Below are 18,166 nucleotides of genomic sequence, written 5' to 3' on the forward strand. Positions count from 1 at the left end.
GCCAGAAAATCTGAGCCGGTCATGTGAGCTACCAGGGCCATGTCCTCTATGTATTCAAAAAGTGACATCCCTTCACTGTTGCAGGGAAAAAAAACAGAACAGGAAATAAAACACAACCTGGGGAGAGCCCTGTGTTTAAAATAAGCTTTATAAAAAAAAATTAAAACAGACTTGTTGACGTCTGGTCTGTAAAGTATGTGTTTCTTCTGCAGAAACATTGAAGCCCAAAGTTTATGGAAAGATATACTGCAATTAGCCCCGTGCATATGCCGTTTTTTTGGCTATAATGGCAAAGCTTTCTCTTTTTTGCTACTGTTCGTGTGCACCACAATAGTGTGTTTTTGCTTAAAAATGGTACAATTCGAAAATGGGAATTTGAAGGAGGATTTGAAACCTCCACGATCTTGGTTTTTCGTGTACAAAGGACAAATGAAATCTGCTTGTATGGGGAAGCCCTGGCACACGGGCAAGTAAGACCGCAATCAGTAGAAATTAACCAAGGAGTGTTTTTACGCATGCACGTGTTGTTTAGTTTTAAACAAATATACCGCCTACTAGCGCCGTGACGCGGAAAATACACAGTTTTTAGCATGTCTACTAGATTGCAATCAAAACATTGTCCCATAGATGTGTTAACAGAAACAAAAAACAATGCTGTTACAAGAATGGTTGGAGTGTGCATATAGGCCCTAAATGCAAGGGATCCTGGGAAGAAAACCTGTTAGCCTTTTACATAAAGAGTGCCATCCCTAAGTGCCCTGTGCTGCCTTGTTTATGGGGTTTAGGGGGTTGTAACATAAATATTTGCAGCAGTTACACAAACTTAAGGTGGATCTACTAACCATTAACTCAGGAAAGTTTATTAAGACAAATTGGTGCCATAATTTTCATATCTAATTTGAAAATAAAATGTGAAAATCCTACTCTCTCCATTTCATAATGTTGAGCTAATTTTGCGTTTGTCTATAACAAAATCCCAATAAATGATATTGCAGATTGTAGGTATAACATGTAAAAAGTGTTCAAAACTTTAGAAAGTGTTCTTACTTGACAAGAAGAATTTACAAAATGATCTGGAAACTAATGGATTGTGCATGCACAGATGGGGGGGGGGTGCAAGAAGGTATCTTTCAAAGATCTGAAAGATGCCCCCTATTGAACCCATTTACATTCCTTGTCCACAGACTCCTGACATCTGGCCCTCGACCAAGCATCACTCTGTGACATGTTTTAATTTCTAAAATAACTCCCACCACTGCAGACTTTACTTCCATGTCACACAGTCATGAAACCATCAGCTCGAATGTCCTAAGTGTTAGGGCCCTAGTGTTGTTCATTTCCTAAGCCATATATAGCTTTGGTGATATTCTTGGGAATTCCCTCTCAGAAAGGTTCCCAGAAGAGAGGTGTTTCATCTTCTGGAAAGCTGTATGATCTATATGATCTGTCTGTCGCTTTCGCCGGCAAAAAAGGGGGCTCTGCAGCCGGCAAGACATTTACAAGTGCGCTTTGCGAAAATAGAATTTGTGGGAGTACCTTTTGCTGACTGCTTCTGCACTTTTTATCATTTCTAATCTAGAAAGCTTAGAGGGAGCTTCAAAACCAATGTAGTTGGAGCTGTTTATTTAGTCTTAAGATCCCTTAAACAAAAAAGGAATGCCTGCTAAAACGGTGTATTTACAAGACTTCTGTTGTGCATCCATGACTGCATGCGGACACATAGGGGCTGTAATTTGCTGCAGCTTTGTTTGGATTATCAAGGCAAAGCTGAGCACAGGGGCCACGCATAGTGTGGGATGCGAATACTCTCCCTCTCTCTCCCTCTCTCTCTCTCTCTCTTGTTGTTCCATCACACCTGTGTTTTATTTTCAGGGGATCACATGTTGTCTCAATCACTGCCCTGTGACAGGCTGCGCAAGATTTATAGTCGCGCTGAAAAGTTGTTCCAGCGCAGGTCTGGTGTATCGGTTTCCTCCTCAGACACGTACATGTTTGAAAAGCTTTGCGTACCATTAAAGCTCTTCTCCGTGAAGAGGCGTGAAGTTTCCTCCGGACACTGACTGCACAGGCGCGGGTTTGTGCCGGCGCGTCTGCGAGACCCCATGATGCCTGCCCGTTCAAATGAGCATCTGGCGTTAAATTGGGTCTATAAAATAAGCCTTTGACAAAGCTTGAATATGTTCCTGTCTCAAATGACTTTTATGAGTTTGTCAACATTTCCAAACATAACTCAGTTTTAAGATTGATGATGAAGTCATCCGAAATAGATTTTTATTGGAGCCTAAAATCCGGCTGGTGCTGTTTCTCATCTGTAAAGCCATGTTTCATTGCTTAGAACTGGGTCAACAACAGTGTGTTTGCAATCATGTGTTGGCAGTGCACTGACAGCATAATTTTAGATAGCCATAAAAAAGTTGAAGAATCTTTAGACTATTGAGGACTTTAGATTTTCTTTTTTTTCTGTAAATAGATTCAGTCAAGAGCAGTTTTCTTTTTCTAACAAATACTGAGTCTCATCTTGTCCCCAAGAAAACTCGTAGTAAACCTATGCACACGGTTATGTTGTCTATCCTCTCTTTCTCATCCAACCTTTGCTCTCTTCTCTTTTTTTCTGGTATCCTTTCCTTTTTTTCACATCTGGAAACAATGAATTGAATGCAGACCTGGTGTGTAAATCTACCTGTTGTCCTATCGCTAGAGATCAGTAGGAAAGAAGTCATAAAATATAAAACGGACAATTCATCAGCCTGAAAGGAAGCTGTCAAATCCTCTCCCCTCCCTTTTCCTGTATACATCTGCATTTATTCAAAAACGGCCTTGTATATGGTTCTGTACACTGCTTTACATTGTGTATTATGTGTACTATATTCCCTTATGGTACCAACAAAGAAAACAAGAATATATACACCTAATTATAAATATTAAATTCCCCAACTGTTTTCTGTTGTCTTCCAGGAAGAGCAGGAGACCAGCTACACCATCCTACGAGCTCGGGGTTGTAACGTGACCCTGAATGGTCTGAAGCCCAACACGGCCTACCTGCTCCAGATCAGAGCTCGCACCGCTGCTGGATATGGAGCCACCAGTCCCAGCTTCCAGTTCGAAACCAGCCCTGACTGTAAGCCTAGCAGCAGCCTTTTTTACGCTACTTTAGAAAAGTATTAATATCTCCTCTTCACTCTTTGTTGCATCACAACCACAGACGTCAACTCATTTTATGTTACAGACCAAGACTAAGTACTGTACAATTATGAGGCAAAAGCAAATGGATGTTTTTTTTTTTTTTTCAACGAAAGTCTGTAAAGTTTGGCTGACACATTTATTAGGGCATTTATTAGGCATCCACTACCCTGACACCCTGGAATAAAATCCAGTTTAACCAACTGTCTGCAGAAGTCCATTAAAAAATAGTTAGGAACAAGTGTGAAATTTAAACTCAGTATAAATGCAGCTGTTTTGTGAATCCTGGAGATTTGTTGGAGAACTTCAGTGGGCAAACAGCATCATGAAGACCATTGAACACACCAGACAGGTTAGAGATAAAGTGGTGAAAGGGGAATAAAGCAGGGTTAGGCCGTAAAACAATGCTCCATATTTGAACATCTCACAGAAACTCACTCAGTCCATTATCCAAAAACAGAAAGTTTGTGGCATATCTGCAAACCTACCAAGAAGTGACAGGCTTTTGCCCTATCCTCCTTAAAGAATCAATCAAAAGCCCGTGGTTACTCTGGTGGAGCTGAAGAAATCCACGGTTAGGTAGGATAATCTGTTGACAAGAAAACTATTAGTTCTGGCCCCACGAATCTGCCCCTTAAAGAAGAGTAACAGGAGGATAACCATTGTTACAGGAGACCCATTAGAAGCCCTGCTTGCAGTCTGACCATTGCAGGCAGCAGCCAATGTGTGGAAGGATGAGTTCTGATTAGCTGGAACATCTTGGCCCCTATGCAGTGCTACCTGGGGTGAAAAAACTAAAAATGCACATAACCTCAAACACACCATCCCCACTGTTAATTGTTGTGGTACAGCATCATGCTGGGAGGAGTCTTTACTTCAGCAAGTTTGAGGAAGCTGAATATATGAGAAGAGAATATACAGCAGAGAGAGCTAAATAATAAACACAACTTTGAAAGAAAGCCTCTCAGAGGCTGCAAGAGAAAAATGTTTGCCGGAAGTTCACGTTTCAGCAGGAAACTGATAGTATCCATACTAACCATGCATCCAAGAGAAGAAAATAATGGTTTTGATCAAAGCGTAATGATGTGTCAGTCCATGTCCATTCCTTAATCCAAGGAATTTGTGCTAAGACCTGAAAAGGGAAGTTTAATGAAGCTGACATTTTTGATATTTACATTATTAAAAAACAACTGAAAACCAAATATAATATTCTACCTCTGTGTAACTCTGCATTCATTTGTGTTAGACTTTCATCAGAATTCCCAATGACATACTAATTGTGGTTGTGATGCAACAAAATGTGAAAAAGCTTAAAGTACAACCTCTAACCTAATGCGTTGTGTATCATTACATTTTTTTCATATTTCTGGAGCTACTGGGCATCCATGTGTTTTGATGTTCCTAAAACAAAGTTGTGTTTGGTTGTCTTCCAGCAGCCTTCTCCATCTCCAGTGAGAACAGCCAGGTTGTTTTAATTGCCATTTCCTGTGCAGTGGCCATCATACTGGTCACCGTGCTGCTGTACGTCCTGATTGGCAGGTCTGTCCCAAATCAGTCGTCTGGATTTTAAGTCGTAGCGTTGTCTCCTTTAACCACATCAATCTGTTTACTTTCTGCCTTCAGATGGAACTGATTGCTGATTGAATAAGTGTTTTGGAAATGACTTATTTACCTTTTGCATCACACACTACTCATTTTTATTCAAAAACATCTGCTTTCTTGGATTTCTGTTAAAGCATTCTCAAGCTGAAGCTATCCACATGCGTGTATTTGTGTGTATTTGTGTGTGTGTGTTGTGCTCACAAGCAGATGTGTGCCTAAAGTTGGCCGACAGGAGCTTTCAGACAGACCACACTGTAAATCCATGGCACATTACAAGACTTTCTTATCCTCACTAGGCTTATAAGAGCTGATTTCACACACACACAAAGCTCTCACCAGCCTTTAGGCTGAGCCATTGGGTGAAGTCTTACTGGAAATTGTGGCTCTACTTTGGATTTTTCTGTCTGAATTGGCAGGTTTTGTTGCCGCAGCAAATCCAAACATCCTGATGAGAAAAGACTTCACTTTGGCAACGGCCATTGTAAGTATACTTTGTTCTGTCTTCTTCAGTCCCCCAGGCTTTACTGTAATTTCTTGAACTTGAAAATGGAGCTGCAATTTCACACAAACTGAGCAGTGCTAGCTTAAGGTCAGATATTGCTGCGTTCAAACTGATTTAATTTTAACTATTTTAAATTTGATCAAAAACTGGACAATAGGGTGGGCTCCAATGGCACAGGGGTAGTGAGCACGACCCATGTACGGAGGCCTTGGTCCTAGAACGGCTGACCCGGGTTCGACTCCGGCCTGAGGTCCTTTGCTGCATGTCTTCCCCCCTTTCTCAGTCCCCCTTCCCTGTAAGCCTACTTTGTAAAAAAAATAGCCTCTACTGCCACAAAAACCCCAGAAAAGGAATATAAACTGGACCATATTGAAAAGGATCTGTCCCAGTTAATGTGAACAAGTATTAGTAGTTGAGAAATAAGACAAAGTTCAAACCATGTTCCCACACATTTACAAGTTTAATGGTAATTTTTCACCAGAATATGTTTATGGTTATGGGTTTATCCACCATCAGCATGTGAATGTGCATATGAATGGACGAATGACTGATTGTAGTGGGAAGTGCTTTGGAGTCTTCGGATTTGATAAAGCACTGTACGAGTTACAGGCCAATTACCATTTCTTCTCAAAAGCAGCCGTATTTATTTGACATGATTTTACCTTTAACCCTGATCCCAGCATTAGCCCCAAACTTCCCAGGCACTAAACAGACTCTGCTCACGGCCTTGTGATTAATTTGTGAGGGTCAGTTACAAAGCATAAATTTCATCATGACAGGACTACTAAAATACAACATAAACACTCTTAGTCAGTCATATAAAAACACTTCCATGCCCAGTGAATCACTGAATGACTCCTACTGGACTACAACAGCCCAAATCCTCAAAAGGTATTGCAGTAAGATAAGTACAGCCTAAATGGATAATTAATCACTAACAATGTAGACCAATTTAAAGGTTGGTTCACACGGCAGGTTAATTCCCACGATTGTTGCTCCGATCTTCCCCTTCCGACATGCCCCGACTATTTGAGTGACTCCTAAGACGATCTTGAGAGATATTCCTGCCATATGTGGTGTGTTAAGAGTAATCTGGTTCACTCGGAAGGACGTCGGGACGGAGCGTTCTCTGATGACAAACTAGCAGGCAGCCTGTTGAACGTGATGTGTAGCCAATCAGAAAGCGAGGTGAGGGAAACGTAGAGAAAACCCCCCACAAAACTCACCTCTATATCATAGTGCTGTCTCTACTCTTTAACCAACGCCTTTTTAATGTATTTTCTTTGTTAAAATTAGTCCACAAACGATCCCCATTATTCTTACTCATTCATGTTTATTTACTCTAAACTCACGTTTAATCTTAAGAGGTTTTGTGAGATTTCCCGTCTGACACCCGAACGTTCCTGAGTGAAATCTGTTAGTGTGTCGTGTGTTGTGCGTGCCGTCTGTCCGGACACCGCAATGTACGGGCAAACCTGTTACGGCTACGATTTTTAGTGTTACGCGCGGGGTCTGTCAGACTTGCCGTTGATACCAGCCTTAACCTGAAATCAATACATTCATATGAAGCTAAAAACTGCACATTAAGAAATAATCTGAGATTTGGAAAACTCTGCGGTGCCCGGGAAGTGCAAACCAACAATACAAAATGTGAAACAAATTTTCATTTCAAAAAACAAAAAATGCAAATGACAAAATCAACTGGAAAGGGGGGGGGGGGGGGGGGGGTACTGTCATCATCGAAGCTTTTGTGTGTTGTTAAATTGTTTTCTGAAATGTAAATTTGTTTAAAAAAATTGTATTGCTCATTTGCACATCCCAGCCACCATAAAAATCACTTGTATCATGCTTACACATTTACATTACTTTGCACAAACCCCCTATACTTGGGGAATGACTGTTCAACTTTGTTTTCTCTTATTGAGTATCTGAGTTTTCTCTTATTTTATCCTCTGGTCATATCAGCTCACCACACAAGATGTCTATTGGATTTAGGTATTGTGATTGAGATAGTCATGGAAGAAGTTTGATTTTATATCTGGTGAACAATTTCTGTATTGATTTGACTTCATATGTTGGTATGATTCTCTTGCAGAAACACCAAATGAGTACAAATTATCAGTTTCCTGGCAAAGCCTGACAAACCTTTCTTCAGAATAACATAGTATTTAAAAGATTTTATGATCCCATGTACTCTACAGGATCCCCAGTGCTCTCAGAAGAGAAACAAATCATTTTCCACATATTTATCCTTTGATTCATACTTAACCCACTTGACATGTTTGTTACTGAATATCCCAAATATTGTTTGACCATTTATTTTTTATTTTAGTTGAAGTAATATCCCAAGCACAGTTAAACTAACTGTACAAATTTATTTGTGTGATGGTATGGCAGAATAAAAAAATGATGCTGAAGTCAAAATCTTAAAGTCATAAAATCATCTTTAGTCATTGTTCTGACTGTAGATGTGGGCAACCCTTTGCAATACAAATGCTTTTGAGTTGATATAAGAAATCTAATATATTTTGAAATACAACATTTACTTTGTATCATTTTATGTATGCTATTATCATTTTACTGATTATACATATGTATTATTCTTTAAGCCAAACCTAAAAAAAATATTACTTTTTTTTTTTATTCCTAGACTATTTTACATTGATCTTTATAAGACATGTTTATTGGAATTGTAATTATTTGAATATAGGTTTCATAAAGAGATCTTGGATGTTGGATGCTCTCATCCTGGCACAGTTATAATGATTTGACCCCAAAGTTACCTTTTTGTAACTAATCCCTCTTTGTTCTGTTTTCTGCAGTGCGTCTGCCAGGTATCAGGACTTACGTGGACCCCCACACGTATGAGGACCCGAGCCAGGCTGTTCATGAGTTTGCCAAAGAGCTCGAAGCCTCCGGCATTGCTATTGATAAAGTCGTGGGAGCAGGTAAGACCGAGGGAACTCATTGTTTGATCACTCACATATTCGCCATTTGGGCTCTTTTGGACAAGTTTTTAGTAATGCCAGAACATGTTGAAAGATGAATACAATCAGCTCTTAGGTTCCAATTAGACTTGTAATATATACCCCCCGTTTGTATTCACCAATATTTTAATTGGAACCGTATGTCATTTAGAAATTTCCTCTTGACTCTGATTTCAAAATGACCTACTGAAACAATTAAGGAAGATTAACAATGCAGAAAATAACCTCTCATTATAAAACCTTCATTAATGCAGTTTACTTTCTGACTTTTCCACAATGTGGCTATACAGCGAAAGCTATCATGTTAGGAATAAATGTTGTGGACATAGAAACTCCTTATCTATCAACATTATCAATGCTGTGGATGAGTTATCTATGTGTTAACTGCTGCACAGTGACAATGAAAAAAAAACATGTAATGCCTTCATTTAACATCCATGCATCGTTTGACTTGTTACCAATGGTAGAGGAAAACTGGACGTAAAATGAGAAAACCTTCAACTGCTTTGAATCCCCCTTTCCTCTTTACCTCATCTCCTTTTCACGGTAACCAAATATCATGAGCTTTATTCGGGGGATAAAACAAAATTCCTTTCTTATTTTCTTTTCTTCCCTTCCTCTCCTGTAATCCTGATAAGTTGAGCAGTGCTGAAGGCTGGAGGGTGATGCATTATGATTCATGTCGAGTTCAGTCAGAATAGATAGATTCAGTCTCTGGCACATAACAGCAGACTGCTCTCCAGAGTCCCATCAGCCCTTCACATTGTAAAGCTGGTGGGATGACCTGAGAGAATTGTTCCTGACAAGACACTAAACTATAAGCTGCTTTTTTTTTTGGAGGGTGATACTGAGTCTAATATTTTTATAGGATTAAAACAAAATGTTGAAAATTATGACATTTGTATATGAGAAACCTTTGTTAAATGTATGCACATGCGCACGAGGAAACTCTGGTGAAAATAAATTCAAAAGCAATGCTGTCAGTGGAATAGCACAATACCACAAAAAACATAGAACTCTATCTCAATAAAATAGAATATCATTGGAAGTTGCAATAATTCAAGTAAAAAAGTCAAAATTATTAATTATACAGATTCATCAAACACGTTGTGATATATTTAAAGTATTAATTAATGTTCCTTTTGAAGATTGTAGCTTGCAGGTGATGGAAAAACAAGCCAAATTCTTCAGAAAATTGGGGAACTACCTATAATCAATAAGAAAAAAGGATTTTATAATTCATTAATGTTATTTTATGGCCTACTAAATCAAGGGGATGACTGATAACTTGACAGTTGTCCTGTAGTCATTTATGCCACCCACCAGGAGGGTAAGCCATGCAAAGACATTAAAGACAGTGGCTGTCTCCACTTATCCTTCTATGCTTTCTCCAACCACATTAATGGCAAATTAAGTTGAAGAAAAAAAGTGTGGTAGTCAAAGATCTGCAACAGAAATAACTATAACCGTGAGAAAAACAAGATCAAGAATCTTTTATTGCTGCTGCGTGTTTCCGTGGTAAAATCTTTTCCAGGACACACAGCGGCTTAGGGTACACACAATAAACAACAAGCAATGAACAATGGGTACAGGACAGGTTATTATGTATATATAAAAAACTAAAGCATGCGAGAGAGAGAGAGAGAGAGAGAAAAAAAAATAGAACTGTCTTTAGGGCCTGCTAGGACTTGCACCAAGCTCCGAAAGTCAGTCCTATTTAAATATGAAACTGTGCAATGAAACAGTCCTGATAGTTAATATGCAATATTCTTAAACCTTAACATACAGAAATGGGAAAATTGTGAAGCTACAGAAACATAAAGCTACCACCCATTCTTAAGAAAACTAGATTTATATCATTATGAAAATAAATCTTTATTGTTGTAACAAGATACCTTTTATGTTAGTACAATATGATATCATGTTACTACATCATACTTTTCATATATGAACAATATAATTGTGATTACATGTACATAATTATCATATTGTAACAAACTTCCCCCTTTCTTACAGGATAAATATTAGATTGTATTAATGGGAATATATATTGTAAAAACACATTTTCACTTTAAAAAATGCAAACTGTTCCTGTTAGACAATAATATATTTTTTTTGGATTTCAAACATTTAAAACCCAAACAAAGTTTGACTTACTTTAATAGTTTTGCATTCTCTCATATTTAAACTTTACGGTGTCTAATAAATATGTTCTGTGTTGTAACTGTCAAATCTTCTCTTTGATATTTTAAATAGTACCAGAAGGAAAAGCGCAAGTTCACAGATGCCAAATAAAATACAATGGCAGTCGGAGCTTGATTTTGTTTTTTTAAATTTAACAACTCAAAATCTGAACTTTACCCCAGCAATTAGCAGTTTTAAACATCACTGTCCGCCAGCTGTAGGCCACATACCATCGAAATATGCAACTTTAATAAAGACACATAAGCAATCGGAACAAAACACAATATACCTCCTCTTCCTTCAACTGTGTGTCAGTCCCATATGGGATCATTAGCTTGGCTTTGATCTTGTTGCCAGCTCGTGACCCTGTTAAAAAGCAAGAAAAGCAGACTTGAGCATCAAAGTTGGACACCATGCCTCTTCTCAAAGAAGAAGGTAATGAGTGAGTGTCCTTAATGTAGCCTTGTTAGACCAACATCCTCTTTCTCAGAGTGACTGCGTGAGGAGAGTGCCTCTGGCTTTCCTGTACATAACTGAAGGTCAGAGGGATGAAGCAAAGCAGGGAAGAACAGGAACGCTTTTAAGTATTTAGACAGGTTGTGATTGTTTTTGGTTCAACTCATTCCAGACTGTTGCTTCATGTCCACCGTTTGACCCGCACTCTCAGATCCAGAGCTGCTTCATGACTGGATAGAGAGAAAAGATCTCAGTTCTGACATAACCTGACTTGTACATATTCAGGGTGTGCATGCATTTGGTTGCAAAGCACACTCAAACACAACACAAGTATGTATGCACAGTCAACGTCTGTTGTATAGTCTAGCTAGCCAAATGTCTTTCACATGGGCCTTTGAAGTTGCTAGACTGGCTACAAAACCAGCCGTCCCTTACAAAGAAGCAAAGAAGCTCAATTTAGTTTGAGATAAACTAAACACAGTCATCTTATCACAGTAAGAGAAAGCTCAATTAACTCTCTAAATGGTGATCATAATGTAAAATTTCTGATGAATATGAAGTTGAAAAATCTTATTAGTTTCCCAATAGTCCTCATTTGGAATTTAAATTTAAAGTTACCATGACATGACCACATAAGCCATTTCATGTGGTTGATATTGCTGAATATGTAAATTCTCCAAAGAGTTTCACCAAATAAATAAATAATAAAAAATAACGTCAGCATGTTGTTTTGTCAGGCCAAGTGTCCCTACTCAGTAGGGTTGGGTATGGTAATGATATGCGGCTCTACCTAGACCTCACTCTGATTGGCTACAGCTATATTTGGAAAACCTGTCAAACGCAGCCCAAACAAAGCTGACTGCCCCAGAGCAAATCCTTTTGTATTCTCTTTTGACATTAACACAGCCTCTTCAGTACACAACAGATCATTTTATACCCCCAAAACCTTAGAGAAAGGAAATTTGTTGTCATGGCCCCTTTAAACTGATACAACGATTCTGCTAAAAAATATATAAAAAAAATCTTAAATAAACCAAAGTTAAATTACTTGTGTGCGTTCACAAACTAGCAATCAAAGCTGATCCTGGCTCTGAGACTGGGTAAGCAGGATTCAAACAGGCCAGAACTCCAACTTTTCTGTTGTATTTTACTATATAAGACCTACATGTCTTTTTCTGTTAATGTTCTGTACATGATATTATTTCATTGAGCAGATTTGTCTATCCAAAGAAAATAAATAGTGGGAAAGAATATGCTTTTTTTTGGTATTTTTTTTGCCGATGTAAACTGATTTTTCTAAGTTTATTGAAGGTTAAAACATATGATGATATGATCTCAGTGCTTGTTTGATTTTGAAAAATCAAAAATGATTCTAGGCAATCAAACAAGTGATTGGTATTGTGTCTGTGTTATCTTTTCTTTAGGTGAGTTTGGAGAGGTGTGCAGTGGTCGTCTAAAGTTGCCCAGCAAGAAGGAGATCTGTGTGGCCATCAAGACTCTTAAAGGCGGTTACACAGACAAGCAGAGGCGGGACTTCCTTGCAGAAGCATCAATCATGGGACAGTTTGATCACCCCAATATCATCAGGCTGGAGGGTGTAGTTACACGCAGTAAGTGCATTCATAATCCGTTTAGATATTTATAGAAACACAAAAGGAATACTACTTTGTGAACATCCCTTTTGTCAGACACTGCACTAACAAATCTGATATTGCACCACTGCAATATCATTTTGTTTGATGAATATCCGAGATGCCAGTCTATGACTTTGATTCATATGTATAACCCTGAAACATTTCTCTTCTTTACACATCTAACTCAAAAACTGCTATGCTTTGGGCGATCTTTTGTGTGATAAACCAACAAAACACATAGAACTGTTAAGTAGATGAAAATAATACTTATGTAATAATAACATATACATATGTTTTCTAAATGAAATTTTGAAGTGTTTTTTATAAATTTTCAGAAGCATTTATTCAAACAAATGTGCGTAGAAGATAGTAAATTAGTTGAAAATTCTGTTTTATATAGAGGCACTGTTCTACTATTATTACATCTTAAGTTATTATTATTATTATTATTATTATTATTATTATTAATAGTAGTAGTAGTTGTTGTTGTACTTGTAGTAGTGTATTTAATCGCATTATAAACAATTTGTACAATACATATTTCATCAGAATTGAATTGAATGTATGAATATCACATGTTTTAGGTTTTTCTTTGTAAAACATTTGAGAAACCATGTTTAACACTTCATAATTATGCGCTATTTTCATGTGTCACAAAAAAAAATCCCGACATAATACATTGAAGGTTTGTGTTTGCAAGGCAACAACATTTTCAGAAGTTCAAGCTTATGGCTACTTTTGCAAGGTGCTGTATTTTGGATTAGCTAGTGTTGAGGTTGGTTCAATGTTTTATTCATCATCACAAAAGAAAACAGAAAACACTTTAGGTAGAAACCAACATGGTTTCCCTGTGAAGATTGTGATTTTTTTTAAACCAATTCTGGATTTCCAATTGTTCCACAAATGCCCGACACGTCTTTGTAAAAGCGACACGTTTTATTGAGCTGCCGTGGTATAAATCTCTGCAGATCAATGTACTCTGATCAAAGTCTGTGTCAGGCGCAAGCATTAAATCCATAAATCCATATCTCTGACTTGCACCCCTCTGGGCCTCTTTATAAGACCATCATTAGCACACGCAAGGCCTCTTTAAAAGGGAACAACTGAAGAAAGAGGGAAATAATGAGTCTGAACTTTACCGCTAAGAAATAGGCCTGGCCTCTTACTATCCCTGCGGCACTTGCCTAGTTAAGTAGTTCAGCTGCTTCGGTTGTTCTAAAGAGCTGAATAAAATACCTGTAGAAATTCCCCGGACTTTTCTTTCTTATATATTTAGTCTCACATTTTTGTCTTTTTTTTTTTTACTTTTCTTGTTTTCCATTATCTTACAAAAACTTAGTGCCTCAACTGATGACTGTCTTCACCTACTTGACTCTGCAGTTTGGTTTTGCAAGAACAACTAGAAAATAGGGCAATAACGAAACCTTTAAACTTCAATCATTTGATTAGTTTTCTTTTTGGTTTTTTTTGTTTTTTACAAAATAATGTATTTCATCACATTGAAATCAGGTAACTTTATTGTTACTTACTCATATTTGTTGGCTTTTTTTCTTTGTCATTACATCATTAAGTTTTATAAGAAAAGTACACATTAAAGTGCATCTGAATAAATGTAATATCTCTGAAAAGTTAACATGTTACAGTAATTAATGAGTTAAGGCGAGAGGCAGGGTTCACCCTGGACAGGTCGCCTGTCTATCACAGGACAACACACAAACAACCGTGCACGTACATATATTCATACCTAAGGTACAATTTAAAGAGACCAGTTAAGCTAACAGTCATGTTTCTGGACTGTGGGAGAAGGCTGGTGTACCCGGAGAGAACCAGTGCACGGAAAGAACATGCACACTTCACGCAGAAAGGCTAAACCAGGTTTTGAATCCAGCATTCTTACTGCTATGCAGCAGTGCTACCAACTGTGCAAATGTTCAGCCTCAATTCAAACACTGTAAACTATTTGGTTACACACAGGGGGGATCTATTTCAAGTATTTATTTCTGTTTGTATTTATTAAAAACTCCAAATTAAGAAAAAAGTTTGAGAAAGAAGTATATATAATATTACATCAAACCAATAAAAAAGCAGTCCATGTAGGCTATGGTACAGTAGTTCAGTCTCTTTAGAGTGGTGTGACCTGACGATGATCAGCCAGCCTCTGGCCTTGCTCTGGTGGTGTTTAGCTTGTCTGTATTCAGAGAAGCTGATCGACACTGAACTCCGCCCAAACTCCAGAATGGATTTGGCTTCACAGTCCTCTCAAGGCTGCGGTTGTCCCTGTTGTTGGTTCTTCTTCTGTGCCTGGATATTTTTTCTTTGCACTCAAATTTTTAATGAAAATGCTTAGATATGGCGCTTTGTGAGCTGCCACCTTCTTAAGCAATTACTTTTTGTTGACTGCCCTGATTTTGGTGGAGGTCATCAATGGACTGCTGGACAATTATCAAGTTAACTGTCTTCACTATGATTGCGTAGGCTATATTATAACGCTACGTTAAAATATTGTGGAATTTTCAAATTTTGTAACCATCCAAATTAAAATAAATAAATATATATCTGAACTCCATCTCTCTATTAAATCGATTTAACATATGGTGGGAGTATTTTTTTTTATTTTTTTTTTAACTGAATTACTAAAAAGCAAAACATTTTTATGATACTCAGATGTACTGAGATGCACCCGTGTGCTTAAAAACCCTTTTAAATGAAATATCAGATATTTAATAGTGAATCTATGATAAGAATGACGCCACCCTTTCTGGTATGAGCCAGCACAGGATCCTGCTAGGATTAGCTTGATTTGTGTCTCCAAGACTGATACAGAAGACCCACTGGTTGCATGTGTGTGTGTGTGTGTGTGTGTGTGTGTGTGTGTGTGTGTGTGTGTGTGTGTGTGTGTGTGTGTGTGTGTGTGTGTGTGTGTGTGTGTGTGTGTGTGTGCATATGACATTTGTAGGGATGTCCTGAACACATGTGCATGAGTCAGAGCAGCACAAGTGCAGGGCCTACTTTTAGAGGGTCCATTTGATATGCTTCCCCACGCAGACACGCACCTAAACGCCCAAACACACACAGCTGAAGGGTGATTTATTAAGCTGCTCCTGTTAATTCTTAATAATCCTGAGACTTTCACACCCCATTTACCTTGCTGCTGCTTTTGGCTGATCCGCTGGTTGCATGTTTGCAGGGTCAGACACTCACATACACACACACATACATATGCTTTCTTCCCTTCCGAACCTCTACACACATATCTGGATTTGCACACATACGCTCACTCTTTAGCTGACGGAACAAAGGGGCCTGGGGGCCTTTATCTTTACTGCCAAAGTTTAGAATAGAGAGAAAAAAGGGAAGGGAAGAGGGCGGAGGACAGGCAGGGGGATAGTTTGTGTGTGTGTTCCTGTCGGCCGCTATAAAAGTAATTTGTTGGTAAAGGGAACAATCCATCACAGCCTTTTAGGAAGTGGGTGTGGGCGGAGGTTGTTTAACATCAGCTTTATTTGAATGATGAAATGTTTTTGCTAGAACTGCAATAATTCTGAAACAATCCATGATTTTTTGATAAATAGTCACATCAACAATTACGCACAAACGCGATGTCTGTATTTAAAGTGTATATATGGTAAATTAATAAAAGTCACATTAATTTGTAGAGATAGATCATCTTTACTGCATTCAAATTCATCCAAACATTATTTTTTAAATCAGATAGTAATAAAATAGAGTTAGTTTTTCTTTATTTGGATACATTTCTTCTTCTTCTTTTCTCAATGAGGCCCATATGTTCATTTTGGAATCATTATTTTTAACAAATTCAATCTTTATCGTTTTTTTTTTCTCATCTTTTGCCCTTCTTTTAAAAAATATTCTCATTAACGTACAAAAGAGGGTTAAAGAAGAGAGCAAAAGATGAGGTAACAAAGAAAAGGTAGGTCAGAAATAAAAAGGAGCAGGGGGAAGGAGGGCAGATTAATCAGTGGAAAACTGGAGAAGAAGCACAAGCTGCACTTAAGTCAAGAGTGATGCACAGAGAACACATCTGGGACACAAACAAGTCCTCACTCTGACTCTCTTCAGTCAACATCAGGTTGATTTGAGATTTTTTTTTAAAACTTTCCCTGCAATAAACCTGGTGCTGGCTATCAAGTGATCAAGCACAGATGGCAAAAGGAAGTGTGGATTTACAATCAGATGATCCAAGGACATAAATATGTCTCATTTTGACAGCTGACCTATAGGAACCCTGTAACAAGACTTAACGGACGCTTGTGTAGGAAAAAAGAAAAGGGCTCTGTTGCAACCTGGTCCCCATCATCTCTTATTTTTGCCTTAACTCAACTCACCACACTATCTGTTGAATAGATTCGACTTTTCCCATTTTTGGCAGTAAATCATTCCCTGCAAATGTTACGGCGGTGTGAAAGTGTGTCTTTGTAAGAAATATCACCATTGACAGAAGTTTCCTCTTTGCAGGTAAGCCTGTCATGATCGTCACTGAATACATGGAGAACGGATCTCTTGATAGCTTCTTAAGAGTAAGTAATTACATAAACGCATGCACCACTGGAGGCGAAGATGACTTATTATGCATATTATTAGTACAAATCATAAAGATACTGACAATTTGAAATAAAATGTTGTTCAGGGGGAACTGGTGTGAAAAACCTAACTTGATATCTTATTTATAAAATAGTGAATTGGGAATTGAAAAAAAAAAAAAGCTTTACTTCTGTGAGATTAGGCAAAACATATTGAAGCATCTTTCAGAACATATTTTATATTTGTTTTTTTGTCGGGTTTGCCTCGATGAAAAGATTTTTAAAATAGTCTTGGCCATGCATTTCATATTTTCTCTCCTCTGAACAAAGCAGTTAAAGGAGCAACTTGTGTTGATATTTTTTAACATAGAAGGTACTCCTGGAACTGTTAGTTTGCATTTGTTGTGTGTCTTCCAGTCCAGTGTGGCAGATGGCAGCTCATACCAAGGCATGTTCTGCTATAGTTCCCCTCTTGTTTAAAGGAAGTTACTCCTTGCAACAGTTGCCACATGCTTGCTTAGGAGGTGGAGTTGCTGTAAAGTCAATGACTTGATACTGTCAGCTGGACTTCCTTATATACATATATAAAACTTAAAAAAAAACTAAATTTGATTGTATTGTGTTGTTTTTAAACATAATTTGAATCTCTGTGTATGAGTGGAATAATCAAATTTAGATTCAATAAGTTACACCCTTTTGTCTAGTGCACTACATTGAGATGACAAGTATTATGCATTTGTACAACAGAATTTACCAGGTCTGTAATTTACTTAGATTAAAAGACAAAGTGATGCCAGTAATCTAAGATGCATGAGACATTTTTGATGTATAAGACATCTTTTGATGTATAAGACATTTTTGAGCTGTGGTATGGATTTCTGGCAAAATTCGAAATCATTTTGTGTTGTTCCAAAAATGAAACCATCAGTCTTTGAAATGACAGCAACTCAGCAGATGTAATTGAAGTTGATGGAAATGAACAGTTGTTGAGAAAGACCAGACAGGCCGGTAAATGCTTTCATCTTTTTTTTTATCTTTTGTGCAGAAAGAAGATGGTATACCTCGGTATTCCATGTGTCT

At 37.8% G+C, this 18,166-nt stretch overlaps 1 protein-coding gene across 9 annotated transcripts in view; it reads left to right on the forward strand.

Annotated features, from left to right (window-relative positions):
• Positions 1-18,166, forward strand: part of epha3 (eph receptor A3) — a 128,570-nt gene that overhangs the window by 90,760 nt on the left and 19,644 nt on the right. For 6 of the 9 annotated variants that reach the window (XM_021323737.2, XM_012876836.3, XM_021323735.2 and 3 more), the window contains 6 exons: positions 2,956-3,118; positions 4,614-4,719; positions 5,199-5,263; positions 8,107-8,232; positions 12,336-12,521; positions 17,022-17,083. In XM_021323737.2, the coding sequence (XP_021179412.1) occupies positions 2,956-3,118; positions 4,614-4,719; positions 5,199-5,263; positions 8,107-8,232; positions 12,336-12,521; positions 17,022-17,083 (708 nt within the window). The other 3 variants (XM_012876837.3, XM_012876838.3, XM_036139515.1) reach the window with 2 other exon arrangements.

This window comes from Fundulus heteroclitus, chromosome 7 (genome assembly GCF_011125445.2).
Source record: "Fundulus heteroclitus isolate FHET01 chromosome 7, MU-UCD_Fhet_4.1, whole genome shotgun sequence".
In the NCBI taxonomy this organism is placed as follows: Eukaryota; Metazoa; Chordata; class Actinopteri; order Cyprinodontiformes; family Fundulidae; genus Fundulus; species Fundulus heteroclitus.